This window comes from Hemicordylus capensis, chromosome 8 (genome assembly GCF_027244095.1).
Source record: "Hemicordylus capensis ecotype Gifberg chromosome 8, rHemCap1.1.pri, whole genome shotgun sequence".
Taxonomy (NCBI): domain Eukaryota; kingdom Metazoa; phylum Chordata; class Lepidosauria; order Squamata; family Cordylidae; genus Hemicordylus; species Hemicordylus capensis.
The window spans coordinates 17,893,240-17,911,847 of NC_069664.1; the positions used below are offsets into that span (position 1 = coordinate 17,893,240).

General features: G+C 46.1%; 1 protein-coding gene across 1 annotated transcript; it reads right to left on the reverse strand.

Annotated features, from left to right (window-relative positions):
* Nucleotides 1-26: 26 nt before the first annotated feature.
* On the reverse strand, nucleotides 27-14,505 carry LOC128333797 (prosaposin-like). Its single transcript, XM_053269791.1, has 8 exons — nucleotides 14,366-14,505; nucleotides 11,332-11,462; nucleotides 9,612-9,722; nucleotides 7,528-7,702; nucleotides 5,465-5,598; nucleotides 4,609-4,716; nucleotides 1,583-1,757; nucleotides 27-631 (listed from the first exon to the last, which is right to left on the reverse strand). The coding sequence occupies exons 1-8, from the start codon at nucleotides 14,412-14,414 to the stop codon at nucleotides 606-608; spliced, it is 909 nt and encodes a 302-aa protein (XP_053125766.1). The 5' UTR covers nucleotides 14,415-14,505; the 3' UTR covers nucleotides 27-605.
* Between the last annotated feature and the right edge of the window lie 4,103 nt (nucleotides 14,506-18,608).

Sequence of the window (18,608 nt, forward strand, 5' to 3'; positions counted from 1 at the left end):
ATTAAATATACATAGCATAACTGAAGCCAGGCTAGTCAATGTGCTTTAATCATTGGAATACAACAAGGCAAAGCTATATTGCAGAAAAGGAATGTATTCAAACACCTGGAGTAAAGTCTGGGTGTATAGTCTAGCCACACATTTTAGTAAGAACTCAGTTGCTAAATGAAGCCTGAATTCTGGTGACAGTCTGCAAGAAACACTAAGCTTTAGCACTTCTGGTAATGAGGATTTCCGCACAAGACGTCTAACAAGTGCATTGGAGCCTCTATTGTGGCATTTGTGTTATGTGTGATTGTTGTTAATGCAGGAAAGGATGAGAAAGGTAATGCAACAACTGCCTAAAATATACAACCAGACTTGACAACTTCATGGTGCAAAGGCATTTTTGTGTGAAAGCGTGCAATAAAGCACTTGACAAAGTCAAGGGGGAACTTCAAAGCATAGATGGTTCCAGTCGATCTGCTGTAGTTTCCGCATCGCTTACTGCATCCTGGGGGCGTTTCTACTCTTCTCTTCCATTTTTGCACATCAGGAGAAGGGGCTTCAAGGCTCAGCAGGTGGCAGCAGCAGAAGAAGAGGAAAGCTTGGGGTTGTCAGCCAGTTCACCAGCTGCCATCATCATCTATCTCTGCAGAAAACAAATCAGCCTGAATGTTTCTAGGCCAGGGGGGATCTACAGCCCTCAGAGGTGGTGGTTGGCTCCACTCTTGCACAATCTACTGTATAGTTTTATTAGAATTGCTAGCTTACTGGAAGCCCCATCGTGTGGGGCCCCACCCAAAAACACATCCCCAAGGGCTATACAGCCCTTGGGGACATATTTTTGAGAGGCACACAGAAGACTTCCAATTCTCTTAGGCTGCTCACTTGCTATACAGGTGCATCCTCACTCAGCATGTCAGCCACTGAGTGGAGCATTCTTTACAAGGATCCCACAGAAAGTTGTCAGGGGTACACTGGTGGCCCGTGGGCTACCTTTCTCCCATCCCTGACATATGGCATACTAGAACTGAGCCTTTCAAGTGCTTCAGATGATAGATTGTATGCACCTTCAGATCCACAGAGAGCACTGGTATTGTGCTGACCCTTTGCAGAAAGTGTTCCTGCGGACAGTGCTGCATCCAAGTGCTGGCAATGCTTGACAAGATAGTCTCAGTAGGACCCCCTCCCGGTATTAGCCCACTCCCTCCTTGCCTCTGCTCATCTGATTGCCTTTTCCTTCCGGCCCTAATCTGCACCACTGCCCGGAGGGGGAGGGGGAGGGGGAGGGGAGGTGGCTGCTGCTGCTGCTCCATTCGGTCCTCACTGGCTGCATGCTAGAAACCAGCAGCCACAGCAATGGGCCAAGCAGGGCCAGCTACTGTCACTCTGGGAGGAGGCACAGGGTCCCCCCATGGGGTATAGGCATTGGCAGGTGCCCAGCAGTGTACTGGTCTCCCAGCACACAGACCAACATCTCCTTTTCATAAAATCTCAGAGATTGAGGCTGTCCAGAGTAATCTCCCCGGGAAGGCTAGAAACTAATTCTGCACATGAGGAAGGCGAAGGAGCGGGATCTTCCATAGCTTCTTGATCTTACCTGGTGGTGTGCTTTTGCACATGTTGACAGTCACGCAGATATCCTGGGCCCCGTCACCATTCTGCAGCCCCTCCACAATCTGATCCCTGAACTTTTTAATGATCTTTTTGCAAGTTTTACTCAAGCGCTTTCCCACGGCTTTACACAAACTGTTGATTGCCGCATCAATTTTATCCTGAAACAAAGGTGGGAGGGCGGACAGCCAGAACCTTGATGAGAGCAACTGAGATATTCAGGCAGATTTTCCCTTCACTTATGTAACCAACCCTAAGCGCAGAGGGGAAATGACTTGCCAAGCGAGCAAGAGGTTGCTGGTTCAAATCCCCACTGGTGTGTTTATGGGAAACACCTATATTGGGCAGCAGCAATATAGGAAGGTGCTGAAAGGCATCATCTCACACTGTGTGGAAGGAGGCAATGGTAAACCCCTCCTGTATCCGACCAAAGAAACCCACATGGCTCTGTGGTCACCAGGAGACGGCACCGACTCGAGGGCACAACTTTACTTTACTTTAAGCCACTCACAGTGGTGTGAGTAGTTTTCTCTTCCCACTTACTCTCATAACTCCACTGTGAGGCAGGTTAGGTTGGCTGTTTCAGACACAACGTGGATCCTCAGTTGAATTTGAGAATCTCTGCTGTGCTTTGATTGATTGATTGATTGAAAATATTTATACCCTGCCCCTCCAGTATACTACTGCTTGGGGTGGCTCACAGCATTAATAAAACAATACAATGTAAAATAATTCTAATAGTTAACCAAATTTAAATTAAACACATTAAACGGCCAGGCTAAAACCACATTTAAAATTACTTTTTAAAGTTGCTAATTAAAAGTTATTTTAAATGCTAAAAACTGAGAACTATAAAAACTAAAGAACCTACCAGATATAAACAGAGAGGAAACATTTAAAAGCCTCTTTTAAAAGATGCACCATCCGAATGCACCTCCCAAATTCATCTGAGGTTCAGTTTGGCCAAACAAGCCAAGCTTTGAAACCAAGGTATGTGTTGCCTTATTTGTTTTAAGTGTGGCTGAATTGTTATTGTTGGTTTTTTTAATTGTTAAATTTCTATACCACCTTTCATTAAAAACCTCAAGGCAGTTCATACAAAAGTTAAAACAAGACTATAAAAATTACATAATTAAAATATTAAGAGAGAATATAAAAATACAGATCTGACTAAAAGATTAAAAACCAAACAAAATATAACCATAAAATATATAAACCATTTGCCATTGCGTTGCATCCGAACCGACCCCAAGGCTTTATTCTCGGCTTGCTGCAAGAGGCTCTGCACAGAGCAGCCGAGAAACAGCTGCAGATTGGGAAAATGGTGGAGGGAGGGGCCCAAGGATCAATCTAGCAGCAAAACTAACCACGCAACTGTCGTGGAAATATGAAGGGAATTTCATGCTCGTTTCAGGAAGCTTGGTTTTCTGTGGCTCCATGTTTTGCTTGACAGGTCCCAGAGACTGGCCCGAGGTCATCCAATTAGCTTCATTGCCAAGTTGGAATTGGAACCTGGGTCTCCCCAGTCCTAGGAATCCTGTTCAGACATTAGGTTAGTTCACATGATCACTATTTGGGTAGGACAAGCATCCTACCCTAAGGAGCTCTGCACACTCCCGTTTTGTGATCGTGTGTGAGTGAAAAACAAGGTGGGAAGTGAGTGTCTGCAAGGCTAGTGCTGCGTTGGAGGACTTTTCCTCTTACCATATTAAGCAGTTGGATACAGCAGCTGGGTGGGATGGAGCCCTCAAATCCAGAGGGAGCCTCACACATGATCACTTATCACGCCTCCTACCTTGTAGCTTGCATACAGTTACAGAATGGGAGTGTGCACAGCTCCTGAACTTGGGTAGGATGTTTGTCCTAAACTATTGCTTGTCATGAGTACCAGCTTATTATGTTGCACAAGTATGTTGTTGTCTGCATATTTGTACCCGTGTACATGTGAATAACACTGCCTGTGTACACTGTGCACTCAGATGTTGAACATAACTTGTGAATTGGGCTAGGGGTGTTTCCAGATGGAGCAATACTCAATTTGAAAATGGAACTTCTTTTAAGGTCCTCTGAAAAGAGTCTATTATTCTCATCACAGACTGTCAGCCAATGGCCAGCAGATGGCACTGCAAAATTGTATGATGGGGAAGCACAAGATCTGGACATAGAGTAGATCAGGGTTTCTTAACCTTGGGCCCCCAGATGTTGTTGGCCTACAATGCCCATAATCCCTGGCTATTGGCCACTGTGGTTGGGGATTATGGAAGTTGTAGTCCAACAAGATCTGGGGGCCCAAGGTTAAGAAACCCTGGAGTAGATAGGTGAAAAAAACTCCCACTTTCAAACAAGAGTATTTCTCTGTCTGGAAATAATCTGATGCGGTAATTGCAACATCAAGCCAGTACTCAGTGTATGGGATTCCAGTGGTCGGAGTGGGCCCTGGGCAGTGTTCCCTCTAACAGGGATTCTCAGATGTTGACTACGACTCCCAGAATCCCCAGTTGCAATGGCTTTTGCTTGGGGGTTATGGGAGTTGTAAACAACATCTGGGCATCCCTGTTAGAGGGAACACTGGCCCTGAGTCAAGAAGTGAAGATGGGCCCCTGGGCTCCCTGCCTCCCTCTCCCTCCCCACTCCTGCCACGTCTTTGCTGCAGAAGCGCAGTAAGGACAGGGTGAAAAACAAAACATCCTGGGCACGACCTTTTCTCTTGCTCCTGCGGAAATAATATCACACACTCCCCCATGCACATACACAGTCACACACACATTTGCACACATACACTCCCCAGGGACATTTATCCCCACTTGTTCCATTATAGCCATGCCCTTGTGGGATTCCTGGGTTATCTCCCATCCAAGTATTTTTAAACAGCCATTCTAGCTTTGCTTCAGCAACAGAATTGCATCATCTGGCTGCTGCTGACCCTCCTCTGTTTGTGAGACGGTGGTGACAGGTCAGCTGCTTTGCCTTTCCCAGGACTCCTGCAAGAAAAGACAGCAATGGGCAACTTACATCATCTGGATCATCCCCAGCCAGTTCCAGGAGCTTCTGCATAATCGTGGTGCATGTGGAGCATCTTTTCCGTGGGGCAGCAGCCTGATTCTCCTCTGTCATTTCCCACTGCCATAAAAGCAAGCAAGCAAACAACCAAATGTCAAGCTGATCAGTCAGTGCATGAAATTCCACAATGATGCCTGGGACTAAAGGGGCGAGGTTACGTTTGCAACAGCATCATATAACAGGAGGAGAGAGAGAGAGAGAGAGAGAGAGAGAGAGAGAGAGATACACACACACAAAATAATTTTAATAAATAACACTGCACAACACAAAAAGGAAAGGAGAACAAGATAAAACTCTCAAAACTAGATTGTGAGCCCTCTGGGACAGGGAGCCATTTTATTGATTGATTTATATCTATGGTAAACCGCTTTGGGAACTGTTGTTGAAAAGTGGTATATTAATATTTGTTGTATTTTTATTCGTATTCATGACTGAGTGGGTATTGGAACCCGAGTCTTCCCATCTAACCCTAACCCTGAACAGACTATATCATTTTGTTAAAGGTCCCTACTTGTGAAGAAGAAGAAGAAGAAGAAGAAGAAGAAGAAGAGGAGGAGGAGGAGGAGGAGGAGGAGGAGGAGGAGGAGGAGGATACTAGGTCCTAAAGCATTACTTTCCATCTATTACCATATATCTAATGACGCATTTACTGAAATAATTTTGCTCTGGTTCTGTACAGTGGGAAAGAAATGTAACCCTCCTTTCAGTGTGGCGGAAGGATGGAAAGAGAGGATTAGAGAGAGCCGGGCTGGGAGGGCAGGGCAGGGAGAAACTATAGGGTAGATGTAGCTCAGTTTCTGGATCTTACCAAAGAAGAGCTCCACTGGAGCTCCCAGCAGTATTCTTCCCTCTTGCATCCTGCAGCTGTAGCCACATCCTTGCACCAGAACTCTGGCCCTTGCAGGCACGACTCGGGAACCAGATCTGATCCAGAGGCCAAGGCTTATAAACGAAAGGACAAATGACAAAGAAGCTTAATAGTACATAAAGACACAGGCGCTCCAAAAGAATGGGCAACCCCTAATAAGGATTTAAGAAAGTCAGAACAGAGTTTGTAAGAGAGGCACACTTGTAAGAGAGAGCTCCCTTTCTAACTGAGCAAAGAGAGGCACCTTTTAAATGGGCAATCTCTCATATTTAGCATGGGGATTGCAACTGGCCCTATTCAACCCCGGCACAACATCCCTCCAGTGACTGTTGCTGATGTCCATCTTTTTAAAAATTATTTATTATTATTATTATTATTATTATTAAGACTATGAGCCCTTTTGGGGTAGGAAACCACCTTATTATTTCTTTCTCTACATAAACTGCTTTGAGAACTCTTGTTACAAAGTGGTATATAAATATTCGTAGCAGTGGTAGTAGTTCCAGGAGGGAGAGAAGTGGGGAAAGCATTCTTTTTCCTTTCTCCCCTTTTAAAACCTGCCCCTGCTCTTCAGAGCACCAGTCCATCATTACTCAACTCCTCACCAAGGCCCAAAACTAAATATTTCAGCACAGGAATGAGTTTTTTTGGTTTTTTTTTGTTTTTTAAATCTCCTCTTTCCCAAACCATATGAAAGAGTTTGGAGAGAATTCCTTGCTATGTAGGCAGTCCTCATTTCTTCCAGTTTGGGCAAGCCTTTCCTTTCCCTCTTTTTAAAAGGCAGATTACTGTTTTCCTTATTAGGGCCCAATCCGCACCACTGTGCAGGGAGAGAGGGCAAAGTGGTGAGCGGAGGCGTTTGTCCCTTCTCTTCTCTGTCTTCCCCGGCTGCGTGCTGAAGACGGCAGCTGAGCAGGCTAGTAGCCAAGCAGGGCTGGCTGCTGTCACTCTGCGGGGAGGCTCTGAGCCCCCCATGGCATATTGGCTTTGGTTTTGGTGCCCAGCAGTGCTCTGTACACAGGCAGGCCAGAAGCCTGCTATATGGTGGCCCCCAACATCAAGTATACGTTGTGGGATCTGAGCTGTCGGTGACTGACCAGGAGAGGAATCTTGGGGTCGTGGTGGACAGCTCGTTGAAAGTGTCAACTCAATGTGCGGCAGCTGTGAAAAAGACCCATTCCATGTTAGAGATCATTAGGAAGGGGACTGAAAATAAAACTGCTAATATTATAATGCCCTTATACAAAACTATGGTGTGACCACACTTGGAGTACTGTGTACAATTCTGGTCACCACATCTACAAAAGGACATTGTAGAACTGGAAAAGGTGCAGAAGAGGGCAACCAAGATGATCAGGGGCCTAGAGCACCTTTCTTATGAGGCAAGGCTACAACACCTGGGGCTTTTTAGTTTGGAAAAAAGACGACTGCGGGGAGACATGATAGAGGTCTATAAAATCATGCATGGAGTGGAGAAAGTGGATAGAGAGAAATTCTTCCCCTTCTCCCATAACACTAGAACCAGGGGTCCATTTAGGACCAGCAAACGGAAGTATTTTTTCACACAACACATAATCAACTTGTGGAATTCTCTGCCACAACAAGATGTGGCTCCAGCCAACAACCTGGATGGCTTTAAGAGGGATTTGGATAACTTCATGGAGGAGAGGTCTATCATCGGCTACTAGTCGGAGGGCTACAGGCCACCTCCAGCCTCAAAGGCAGGATGTCTCTGAATACCAGTTGCAGGGGAGTAACAGCAGGAGAGAGGGCATGCCCTCAACTCCTGCTGTAGGCTTCCAGTGGCATCTGGTGGGCCACTGTGTGAAACAGGATGCTGGACTAGATGGGCCTTGGGCCCGATCCACCAGGGCTGTTTTTATGTTCTTGTGTTCTCCTTTTCACAAAATGTCAACATCTAAGGGTGTCCAGTCTCCAGAGGGGGCAGGGCAAGACTTAATTCTGTGTGTGAGGAAGGGGAAGGATAGGGATCCTACTCTCACCTGGTGCCGCACTCTTGCACAGGTTAATATTCACACAGATATCCCGAGGCTCGTCACCATTCTGCAGTCCCTCCACAATCTGATCTTTGAACTGCCTCAACATCTTTATGCAAGCTCCGCGCAAAACCCTGCCCACCACACCACAGAGAGATTTCATTGCAGCATCAATTTTTTCCTGAAATAGAAGTGGAGAGTGTGTAAGATCAGTACCTTAATGACAGCATCCCCGAGAGACAGAGAGAGGTTTCCCCTCAAGTATACCCATTGCAACCTTAAACAAGTCGTGGCTTTCTTCTTGGTTCCGACACACTTCATACACCACATCCGTGTCTGCCTTTCTTTTCACACATAGGGCTTGTTCTCATGAATGACAGCTGGGGCGGTGAGTGGGGGGGAGCATCCAGTCAGGTGCCTAACCCTTTTGATAATTAAGCTCAAAGGGAAACTGGAGGAGAGAAGTGCTGTATTGGGGGCTAAAGCATCTCTTTTGTTTCCAGCACAGCATCGTTTAGGGAAGAGACAGCAGCAAAGGCAAACCTGCCCCTCAATGAGAAGGAGGCAGCTGATGAGATTTAGGTCTCTGAGTAATTCGCTGGAGGCTCGATTCCCCCCCAGCCACCCACTAACGATGCCTCTAGAAGATACCTCCAGAATCCTGCAAAAAGCAAACACCTTCCTTCCCCTCCAAACCAGAGCAAGCTAGTCCTTATGAAGAGCAATGTTGTCCCAACTTTATCATTCACATGCATGCACCTTCTCTGAATGTGGAAGCAAAAAAGCCACGGCAGGTTGGTTTCTAAGCTCCTGAAGTGTGTAATGTGCACATACCATACAATTTCTTGGAGGAGCTCAGAGAAATTTGTCACATTTGTGACCTGCTCTCCCTGTAAGTTGCTCAGGTGGCAGCGTACAGGATTCCCACTGACCACTTGTCTTCACAACTTGGTAGGTTAGACCAAGAGGTGATGTGTGGCCCAAGGTCACTCAGTGAGCTTCACGGCTGAATAGGAATCAGAAACCCCCCACCCCCGCCCTGGTCTTAATCTGACATGTGAACCATTACATTACACTGGCTCCCAGCTTATGTGATTCTCGGGTCACAAGGCGAATCTTCTGTTGGTCTGGTGGTAGCAAACATGAATTGTCCCCTTTGCTAAGCAGGGTCAGCTACCCTGGTTTACATTTGAATGGGAGACGAGATGTGCAACCACTGTAAGATATTCCCCGTTGAGGATGGTTCCGCTCTGGGAAGAGCACCATGCAGAAGGCTCCAAGTCCCTTTCATGGCATCTCCAAGATGAGGCTGAGAGAGACTCCTGCCTGCAACCTTGCTGCTGACAGTCTGTGTAGCTGCCAGTCTGTGTAGATCAGGGATTCTCAAACTTGGGTCCTCAGGTGTTATTGGACTTCAACTCCCATAATCCCCAGCCTCAGTGGCCTTTGGTTGGGGATTATGGGAGTTGAAGTCCAATAACACCTGAGGACCCAAGTTTGAGAATCACTGGTGTAGATGATATACTAAGCTAGATGGATGACTCAGTATAAGGCAGCTTCTTATGTTCCCATTCGGGCATGTTAAAGAGTCGCCCTGGCTTTCGTTCAGCAACTGCAGGCCTGGCCCAAGGTATGGCGGCACTCGAGGTGCCAAATGGAGCCTTCCCTTGCCCCGTCATGCCCTTGATGGGGCCCGGCCCCCTTTCAAAACTGACCTTTGTCTGCAAGGGAGTGGGGAGGAGGAATGGTTGCCAGCAGCCTTGTTTTCTTTTCTCAGGCTCGTTTTCTCTCCAAGCTTTGCAAGGAGTGTGAAGAGAGGTGCTCCTGCTCCATGCAAAGCTTGCCAGGGTCAGACTGGTCCCAAATTGCTGCTCGGATGCTGATGGCAGGGAACATCTTGTCAGCTGTCTGGTGCCCCCCAAATCCTCGGCTCAAGGCAACCGCCTCGCCTCATGAAAGGGCCGCCCCCTGAGCAACAGAACTAAAGCATGTGCCTCCAGAGAATTCTGGATCTGAGTCGGCTGTGACAGGTCAGTAGCTATTCCTCTCCCAGTTCAAACAAGCTGAGAGAACAGCAATGGACCACTTACTTCGCCTGGATCATCTCCAGCCAGTTTCTTGAGTTTCTTCATTATCTTGGTGCAGATGGTACATTTGAACTGTGGGGCGGGAGCCTCGTCACCCTCCACAAGCCCCTCCCACTGCCACAACAAACAAACAATGTCAAGAAGGTCAATGCCTCATATTCCACATTGCTGCTTGAGTTGTCAACAAAGTACTTTCATAGGAGAAAATAGCCAAAAACCCAACATTGCAGAGAGAAAAGGAGAGCGAGATAGATGGTTCTCATAACAGGCATCTTTGGTAGTTTCTATCCTATCTGTATATTTATTTATTTCGCACATTTGTGTACTGACAAAAGCATCTGGTGGCGCTTTGCACAAAATTCAGCACAATAAAACTCCAATTAAAACAGCTAAAATATTGTAACACAACAACAACAGTAAAATCAACATACAGCTGTTGAGACTTAGATTTCATTATGACCACCTTTCTAGGATTGCCATTCCTAGGATGGTTGGAAACAAGGAGAAACACACACAGACACACAATTCCTCTTTTGGGAATGAGGCCATTGCTCAGTGGTGGAGCATCTGCTTTACATGCAGAAGGTCCCGGGTTCAATCCTCAGCATCTCCAGGTAGGGCCGGGAGAGACTTCTACCTGAAACCTTGGAGAAGCCGCTGCCAGTCAGTGTAGACAATACTGAGTTAGATGGACCAAGGGTCTGATTCAGTATAAGGCAGCTTCCTATGTTCCGATGTACCTTGGTGTTTCAGCTTCAGATTCAAGCTAGGAACTGAAGGCAACTTTGCTATATTTAATAGGAAATATTAAATGGTGGCTGTGTATTTATCAGCTGGACAGATAGGTATCTATGTATTTATTTATTTCATTTTTATACCACCCCATCCAAAAGGTTCGGGGTGGTGCACACAGGAAAAAAAACCAAACCCATAACTCGCTCATTTAAAACAACCAATACAAAACCAAATAAACAGTTTAAAACCATTAAATAATTTTTTTTAAAACCCCACACATTTAAAAGCAAATTTAAAACCATGAAAGGCCAAACCAAACAGTTTTAAGGGCACTCTTGAAGGCCAGCAATGAACCCAAGCTATGGATTTCTGCTGGGAGTGCATTCCACAGCCCAGGAGCAGCTACAGAGAAGGCCCTGTTCTGAGTCGCCACCAGGCATACCGGAGGTAACTGGAGACAGACCTCCTCAGATGACCTTAATGTGAGGTGGGGATCCTACAGAAAAAGGTGCTCTCTAAGGTAACAGAATGGTGACTGGTTGCCTCAATACATTTGAAAATCCCCCCTTTGACTTCCCACCACCATTGTCCCTTCTGTGACCATTCCCCTAGCCAATGTTTGCTCAGTCACACCTAGCAACACAAGAAATGAATGGAAACGTGCCAATCTGGAACCAGGGGGGAATCGCCAGCCAATCGTTGCACATTGTAAGTCACCAATCTGAAGCTTGGAAGGGTGGGATTTTCAAAACATTTTCCTGACACAAAATGGAGACAACAAGAGAGATCGCCACAAAATGGAGGTCGGAATCTACAAATTTTTGGGGTCCGAAATCCCGGTGATCTGCTTTGTATCCAAATCTGGCCAGCTAGCACTGGGGTGATTTGTTTTGTCCACAAATCACCCAAAACAGGTAGATTTGGGTACAAATCATTTTGTAGCCGAATCGATTCACACATCCCTAGTAGCTATGCTTCTGAGTCTTACCAAAGAAAGGCTCAACTGGGGGTCCCAGCAATATTTCTCCCTCTTGCATTCCACAGCTGTAGTCACATCCTTGCACCAGAACTCTGGACCTTGCAGGCATGGCTCAGGAACCAGATCTGATCCAGCCAAGACTGTCAAACCAAAGGACAAAAGACATAGAGAGGTCATTCACACATGCGAAAGTGTTCTACCCAGGTTTGGGAGCTGTGTAGGTGTAAACAACTAGGTGGGAGGAAAGAGAAGTGATTATGTGGACGCAAGATAGGAGGAAAAGCTACCCTGGTTTTCCTCTTCCCTTCCACACAATCACTTCTACCCAGGTTTTCCTCCTCCCTTGCTTCCACATAACCAAATATTGGGGGCACACAGAGCTCCCAAACCCGGGTAGAATACAGTTTTTGATTGTGTGAATGGCCTCAGAGTTTAACAGTTGTTAAAATACCCAGGAGCTCAGTGAAATATTTGACAACCCAATAGGGTAGGAGAGCTGGTTGTGTGGTAGTGAGCATGATTTGTCCCCTTTGCTAAGCAGGGTGTTCCTTGGTTTGCATTTGGATGGGAGCCTACATGTGCATGCTGTAAGATATTCCCCTTAGGGGATGGGGACATAGCTCAGTAGAGGAGCATCTGCATGCTTCCATGCAGAAGGTCCCAAGTTTCCTCTCTGGCTGAGAGAGACTCCTGCCTGCAACTGTGAAGAAGCTGCTGCCAGTCTGTGTAGACAATAGTGAGCTAGATGGACTAATGGTCTGACTCTCTATAAGGCTGCTTCCTAGGTTCGTAACCCCCAACAGGATTTAAGAATGTAAGAATTGAGTTGGTAAGAGTACTGTACCTACTCTGGGTACAGTAGGCCACCCGTTACAAGACATTGTGTTGTGTTTTGGGCTCCAGTCTTTCCCAGACAGGAGCTTTGGGGAAGGAGCTTTGGGAACAGTTTTCCTCCTGATCCCAATTTCCTTTCCTGGATTAGGCTCTAGGCTCTAGCACAGGGGCAGAAAGCCTTGGTTCTTCAGCTGCTGCTGAACTACAACTCCAATCATCCTCAGCCATCATAAATCTCAGCTGTGGATGATGGAAGTTGTAGTCCAGCAACAGTCGGAGAGCCAAGGTTGCCTACGAATATGATGAATATTTATATACCGCTTTCCAACAAAAGTTCCCAAAGCCAGGGGCGGATTAATGGATAGGCAAAGTAGGCACTTGCCTACAGTGGCAAAATTTGAGGGGTGGCAACTTTTGTGACCCCTCTCTGGGAGTGGCGGCATCAGCACGTCAGCTGTGGGAAAGGGGAAAGTTGCCGCTTTTACCTTTTAAAAAATGCCACTGCACGATGGGATGGGGTGGTGAGAGCTCCTTCCTGCCTCCCAAATGACTGCACGGACCACTCTGCACCCCATTTTGGACCTTTCTCCACACACACGTGTGTGCAGAGAAGCTCAAAATGGACTGCAGACTGGCCCATGCAGTCATTTGGGAGGCAGGAGGAAAAAGGGTTGCCGTGCAGCAATGTTTTTTTTTTAAAGGTAAAAGGGGGGACATTCCCCTCTCCCCCTCTCCTCGCAGCTACTGTGGCCTCCCCCACCCTCAGATAAGGGCTGCAAATCCTCGGCCGCCTATGGATGGCAAAAAGCTTAACCCCTGTGGTTTCATAGAAATAAATAAATACATCAATGAAATGGCTCCCTGTCCCCAAAGGGCTCACAATCTTAAAAAGAAACATAAGGTAGCCACCAGCAACAGCCACTGGAGGGATGCTGTGCTGGGGATGGATACAGCCAGTTGTTCTCCCCCTGAATAAAGAGCATCACCACTTTTATTTTTTTATTTACTCTTTACTCTGTTAGCTAGGATGAGGGGAAACAAGCGGCTTGCTCCTCGCTTCCTTTTTGGCCCGCAGCACATTCAAGTCTTGCTCGCACCTGCTCTTTGCCTTCATGCTGAGGGCAGCACACATTTGGGCCATCCTATTTTTGAGGTTCTTCCCCTTAAAAAAAAACACCCTAATATTTTCCTACATATTTGCCAGCAAGGAGTGTCGGTGGAGACTGCAAAAATCCCCCCTTTGCCAGCCAGCCACTTATCTCTCAGCCTCACCTACCTCACAGGGTTGTTGTGAGGAGAAACATAAACATGCACACCACTCTGGGCTCCCTGGAGGAAGAGTGGCATATAAACATAAAAATGAAAAGAGAGAGATAGATAGATAGATAGATAGATAGATAGATAGATAGATAGATAGATAATTCTTTATTTGGTCACTGACCAAGAAAAGAAAAGAAAAGAAAAGAAAAGAAAAGAAAAGAAAAGAAAAACATCAAAATATCAAGAAAAGCATCAGAGCATAACAGCAGTATCGAACCGGTATAATACAGAGAGGTTAAAGGGCTATAGAAGATATCATAACTTGTCTAATCCTATTAGTAATCAAAAGAAATCTGCCCACATTGTATATAATCTCAGCGTCTCGATCCGAAAGTAAATAGCTAATATAAAATTGATCTGAATGGCCATAACTATTTCTTAGATATGGATCAATGACAGCAACCCGAATGTTATTATAACATTTACAATTTAATAAAATATGAGCAATTGACTCAACTGCTTTATCACCACACAAAGACACACTGAAAAGGTGACTTTTTTTGTACCTAATACTACAGGTGGGAATTGATTGATTGATTGATTGAATAAATTTGTATACTGCCCACTAACGAAGATCCTAGATGGTTTACTGCATAAAACAAACCAAGAATAAAACAGACCAAGAATGCATTGAAGCGAGCTAAAGAGAATATTCTCCTATATTCAGGAACCACAAGTGAATTTAAATATCTGGCAGGTAAAAGCTCAAATAAGTGCAGACCATAAACAGATCAAGATAGACAGACAGACAGATGGATTTTTTGCTGCTGTGCAGTTCATCATTCAGGCATGCGGCCACCCACTTTGCTATTAAAAGGAATGATAATGAGAGGACAGCTATAACTTTTTCTAAGAAATAAAAACAGAACCTTCCACCCCAACATCTTACCTGCACCGACAGCAACATTCAGGCACAGGGTGAGGAGGAGGAAGGCCATGATGGTTCAGCAGACTGACTGTCCCAGCAAAAGTCAGCACCTCCTGCCTTATCTTTTATGGCTTCCTTTTGAAGCGGGGAGGACCTGTCCGAACCACAGTGTATGTAAATCAATAGAGCTTAACAGGGTGTTATGGAATTGTGGCTTTGACTGTTACCTCCTCTCTCTGGTTTGTAAACCCTCGGGGTTCTATGAAGAGTCGTTCACACAAAAGCAAGGTGTGAAGATGATCATATTTGAAGCATTGTGGATGTGGTCTGAGTGCACATTTGCTGCCTTTGAAATGGCAAACCAATGCCTCTGAAAGTACTGGAACAAAAGTACAGACTTGTTCAAACCACACAAGACGTGGTATCTGTCTTTACCAAAAAATGACGAAGGAAAAGAAGCAGGGTGGGCAAGGTTAGAGGTGGTCCTTTGTCCAAAGAACCAACTTGCAGTGGCTGTCCAAGGTTTCAGGCAGGAGTCTCTCCCAACCCTACCTGGAGGTGGGTGCCAGGGATTGAACCTGGGGCCTAGGGCGCTTTCCAGATTACACGCTTATAACCTGGGGCGTAGCAAGGTTGGAGTGGGCCCAGAGACAAGATTTTAAAATGAAGCTCACTGAGCCCCTCACTGAAGCTCAGCTCATGAAGTAAAGAAATCTTAAATGAGGCTGAATAGTGGTAACAAAAAGCATACACACACACACCCCTATGTGTCACAATAGAACATTATCCTAAATTATTTTTTAAAAGGTTTTGTAAATTGTGGATGATGCAAGTAATGTAATACATGTATCTCTCTTTCATCTGCTTCAGCAAGAAATGGCGTTCATTCCCTAAATACCTGCCTACAGGCAGTAATGGGCTGGATGAGGGATAACAAATAGAAGCTGAATCCAAGCAAGACGGAGGTGCTCATTGTAGGGGCTCAGAATCTGAGGGACGAGTTAGATCTCCCTGTGCTGGATGGGGTTACACTCCCTTGGAAGGACCAGGTACGCAGCTTGGGGGTACTCCTAGATCCAGGCCTCACTCTGGCATCTCAGGTGGAGGCTGTGGCCAGGAGTGCTTTTTATAAGCTAAGGCTGATTCGACAGCTGCGTCCATTGCTAGAGGAGGATGACCTCAGAACAGTGGTACACCAGCTGGTAACCTCCAGGCTTGACTACTGTAATGCGCTCTACATGGGGCTGCCTTTGTACATAGTTCAGAAACTTCAGTTAGTTCAGAATGCGGCAGCCAGACTGGTCTCTGGGGCAACCCGGAGAGACCATATTATGCCTCTTTTGAAACAGCTGCACTGGCTGCCAATAAGTTTCTGAGCAAAATACAAAGTGCTGGTTATTACCTTTAAAGCTCTGAATGGTGTAGGTCCAGGTTACCTTAGAGAGCGGTTTCTTCAGTCTGATCCCCACCACATGCTAAGATCATCTGAGGAGGTCCGGCTCCAGTTGCCACCAGCTCGTCTGGTGGCGACCCAGAGATGGGCCTTCTCTGTAGCTGCTCCTGGACTGTGGAATGCGCTCCCTGCAGACATCCGTAATTTGAATTCTTTATTGGAATTTAGGAGAGCCCTAAAGACCTACCTGTTCAGCCTGGCCTTCCAGTGCTCTTAAATTGTTTTAAAAGGTCTTTGATGTGTGTGAACCGCCCTGAGCTATTTTGTAAGGGCGGTCTAAGAATCGAACAAACAAACAAACAAATAAATAATGTAATGGTACTAGAGAAAGACATGCTGTCCTGGTAGCTCCAGGTCTTAACACTCACATCAATTCTGGAGAATGAATGCAACTGAAGGAAGCCCGGGCGGGTGCGTGGCTGGGGGAGTCAGTCATGTGACTTGCCTCTGCCCCCCCCCAAGGCAGTGGGCTCCCAGACAACTGTCTCCCCAGTGTCACTACGTGTCCTCCAAGTGTGCTTCCGTACTGCCTGTGTTTCGACATGGCAGTCCCTGCGCTGTCAGCAAGTTGCCGTTCACATTTCTGATGCCTTCTTTCGGATTTTATCCTTCCGTTTTAGTCCTACAGCGTTGCATGTGCATTGCAAATAAATAGCTGTATTTTCTCATTGTAGGAGGGTTGTGCAAGCTATTTATATTTTCAAAACTATCCTGCCAGGCTGAAGCATTTTACTGCTGGAAAGAGTCTAATCTAGAAAGCGCCTAGATGGTCTTCTACTGAGCTGAGGCTCCATCCCCTAAGGGGAATATTTTACAGCACTCACATGTAGTCTCCTATCCAAATGTAAACCAGGGCGGAACCTGCTTAGCAAAGGGGAGATTTCATCCTCCCTACCACAAGACCAGCTCTCCTCAGAATTATGCCTGTATTCTGTGGTGTCTCCTGTATTCTATGGTCCCAGTCACTCCCACTGCACCCCCAAACCAGTATGGGATGTAGGAAGCTGTTTCAAACAGAGAGTCTATTCACACCTGCCTGTGAAACCAGGCTAAGGGAGCCCAGCCCGGTTTTGCATGCGTGTGTGAATTGCCAGGATCGGGCCCGATATTTTCATATTCTGAGTACCAGAAGGGAGGTCATTCACACAGTCAAAAAGCTGCATTCTACCCAGGTTCTACACGAGTGCACGGGGCATCCTGGGGAGACCCCCGAGGCAGGGAGGCTTGTTGTAGCCTCCCAGTCGGGGGTCTACTTGTGTGTCGCTGAGGTGCAGAGCCATGCTGGCACATGGTCAGTAAAACGTGGTAACCTCATTTTAGGGGAAGGGTTCATAGGCGGGCGTTCTCACAATGGTGGTTCTCACAATGGGGGAAAAACGGGCTGGGTTCCCTTAGCCCAGTTTCTCTCCATCGTGAGAATCACCTCGTAGTTTAACAACACCTGGAGAGCCAAGGTTGCCTACCCATTGTACATCTGTAGTTTAGAAATCAATCTGGATTGTCACATTATAGCTTTCCCAGCTTTTAACCAAACGGTCACTGAACTTTTTCTTAATAATTTGGGTGAAAAGACAAAGGCATTCGTGTGGGTTGGGGTGAGAGAGAAGCCTATAAGAGCCCACCATCAGAACAACCGTGTGGACCTAAAGAAAAAGTTAGTTTTGATCATCATCATCATCATCATCATCATCATCATCATTAAGTTTTCAGACAGAATGAACAATTTAAGCAGATAGACATTGACAAAAAAATATAAACATTTCCCTCTTTCAGCACACATTCCTCAAAGCCCTCCCCGCTTCAAACAAACACAATAAAGAATAAAACCAAACCCTAACAACAACAAAAGAAAACTCACAGAATCACTCTGAACACTCTTTTCTACAAAAACACCCTTCATAATGCATACAATTCCAGGAATGAATGATTCTTGGGTGATTCTTCCACGTGTGAAGTACCCTCACAAAAGCAAGCACTTCCTATCCTCCCCAGTGCAGAATACATTTCATATCTAAGCATAGGACGAAAGATGATCATGTTCAAGGATTAATTTCCCTGTGTTTCAGATGTCAACAAGCATAATTAATTGCTGCATGCCCCTTAGTAATGGAGGCACTCTGGCTCTAGGGCATTTTCCAGATTAAACCCTAGGGACAGTGTCACCGAATGGTGCAGCTGGAAATAACTTGACCAGCAAGCCAAAGGTTGTTGGTTCGAATCCCTGCTAGTATGTTTCCCAGACTATGGGAAACACCTATATTGGGCAGCAGCGATATAGGAAGACACTGAAAGGCATCATCTCATACTGAGCGGGAGGAGGCAATGGTAAAACCCTCCTGTATTCTACCAAAGACAACCACAAGGCTCTGTGGTCGCCAGGAGTCAACACTGACTCGACAGCACACTTTACACAGTGTCACTACGGATCTATGTGTTCTTCTGTACTTCCTGTGTTGTGACACCGTAGTCCCTGCGCTGACAGCATGGTGCTGTTCACATTTCCGATGCCTTATTTCGGATGTTATCTTTGTGTACTAGTACTACAATGTTGTGTGCGCATCACAAAAAAAGTAGCTGTATTTTGCCACTGTAGGAGTTTGAGATTCTGGGGATTGTTTTCAATATGATCCTGCCAAGCCAAAGCATTTTACTCTGTTGCAGCCTGTAATCTGGAAAGCACCCAGGTGCAAGCTTCACAAAGGTCTATATTTCTTAGAGCGCATTCTTAACTCTGTATGCAGGCATCTACAAATCTGCTTGCCAGCTTGCCAGTGGAAAAGTGCCCCCAGCCCTCTGGTGAGCAGGATGCCT

What these genes read in the sequence shown, in the direction of transcription:
- LOC128333797 (XM_053269791.1), bottom strand. Translation starts at nt 14,414, where the DNA reads ATGGCCTTCCTCCTCCTCACCCTGTGCCTGAATGTTGCTGTCGGTGCA. An exon ending in GAATGTTGCTGTCGGTGCAG is followed by an intron (nt 11,463 to 14,365) that starts GTAAGATGTTGG and finishes TTGGTTTGACAG; the next exon opens with TCTTGGCTGGATCAGATCTG. An exon ending in GTGCAAGAGTGCGGCACCAG is followed by an intron (nt 5,599 to 7,527) that starts GTGAGAGTAGGA and finishes TTCGTTTATAAG; the next exon opens with CCTTGGCCTCTGGATCAGAT.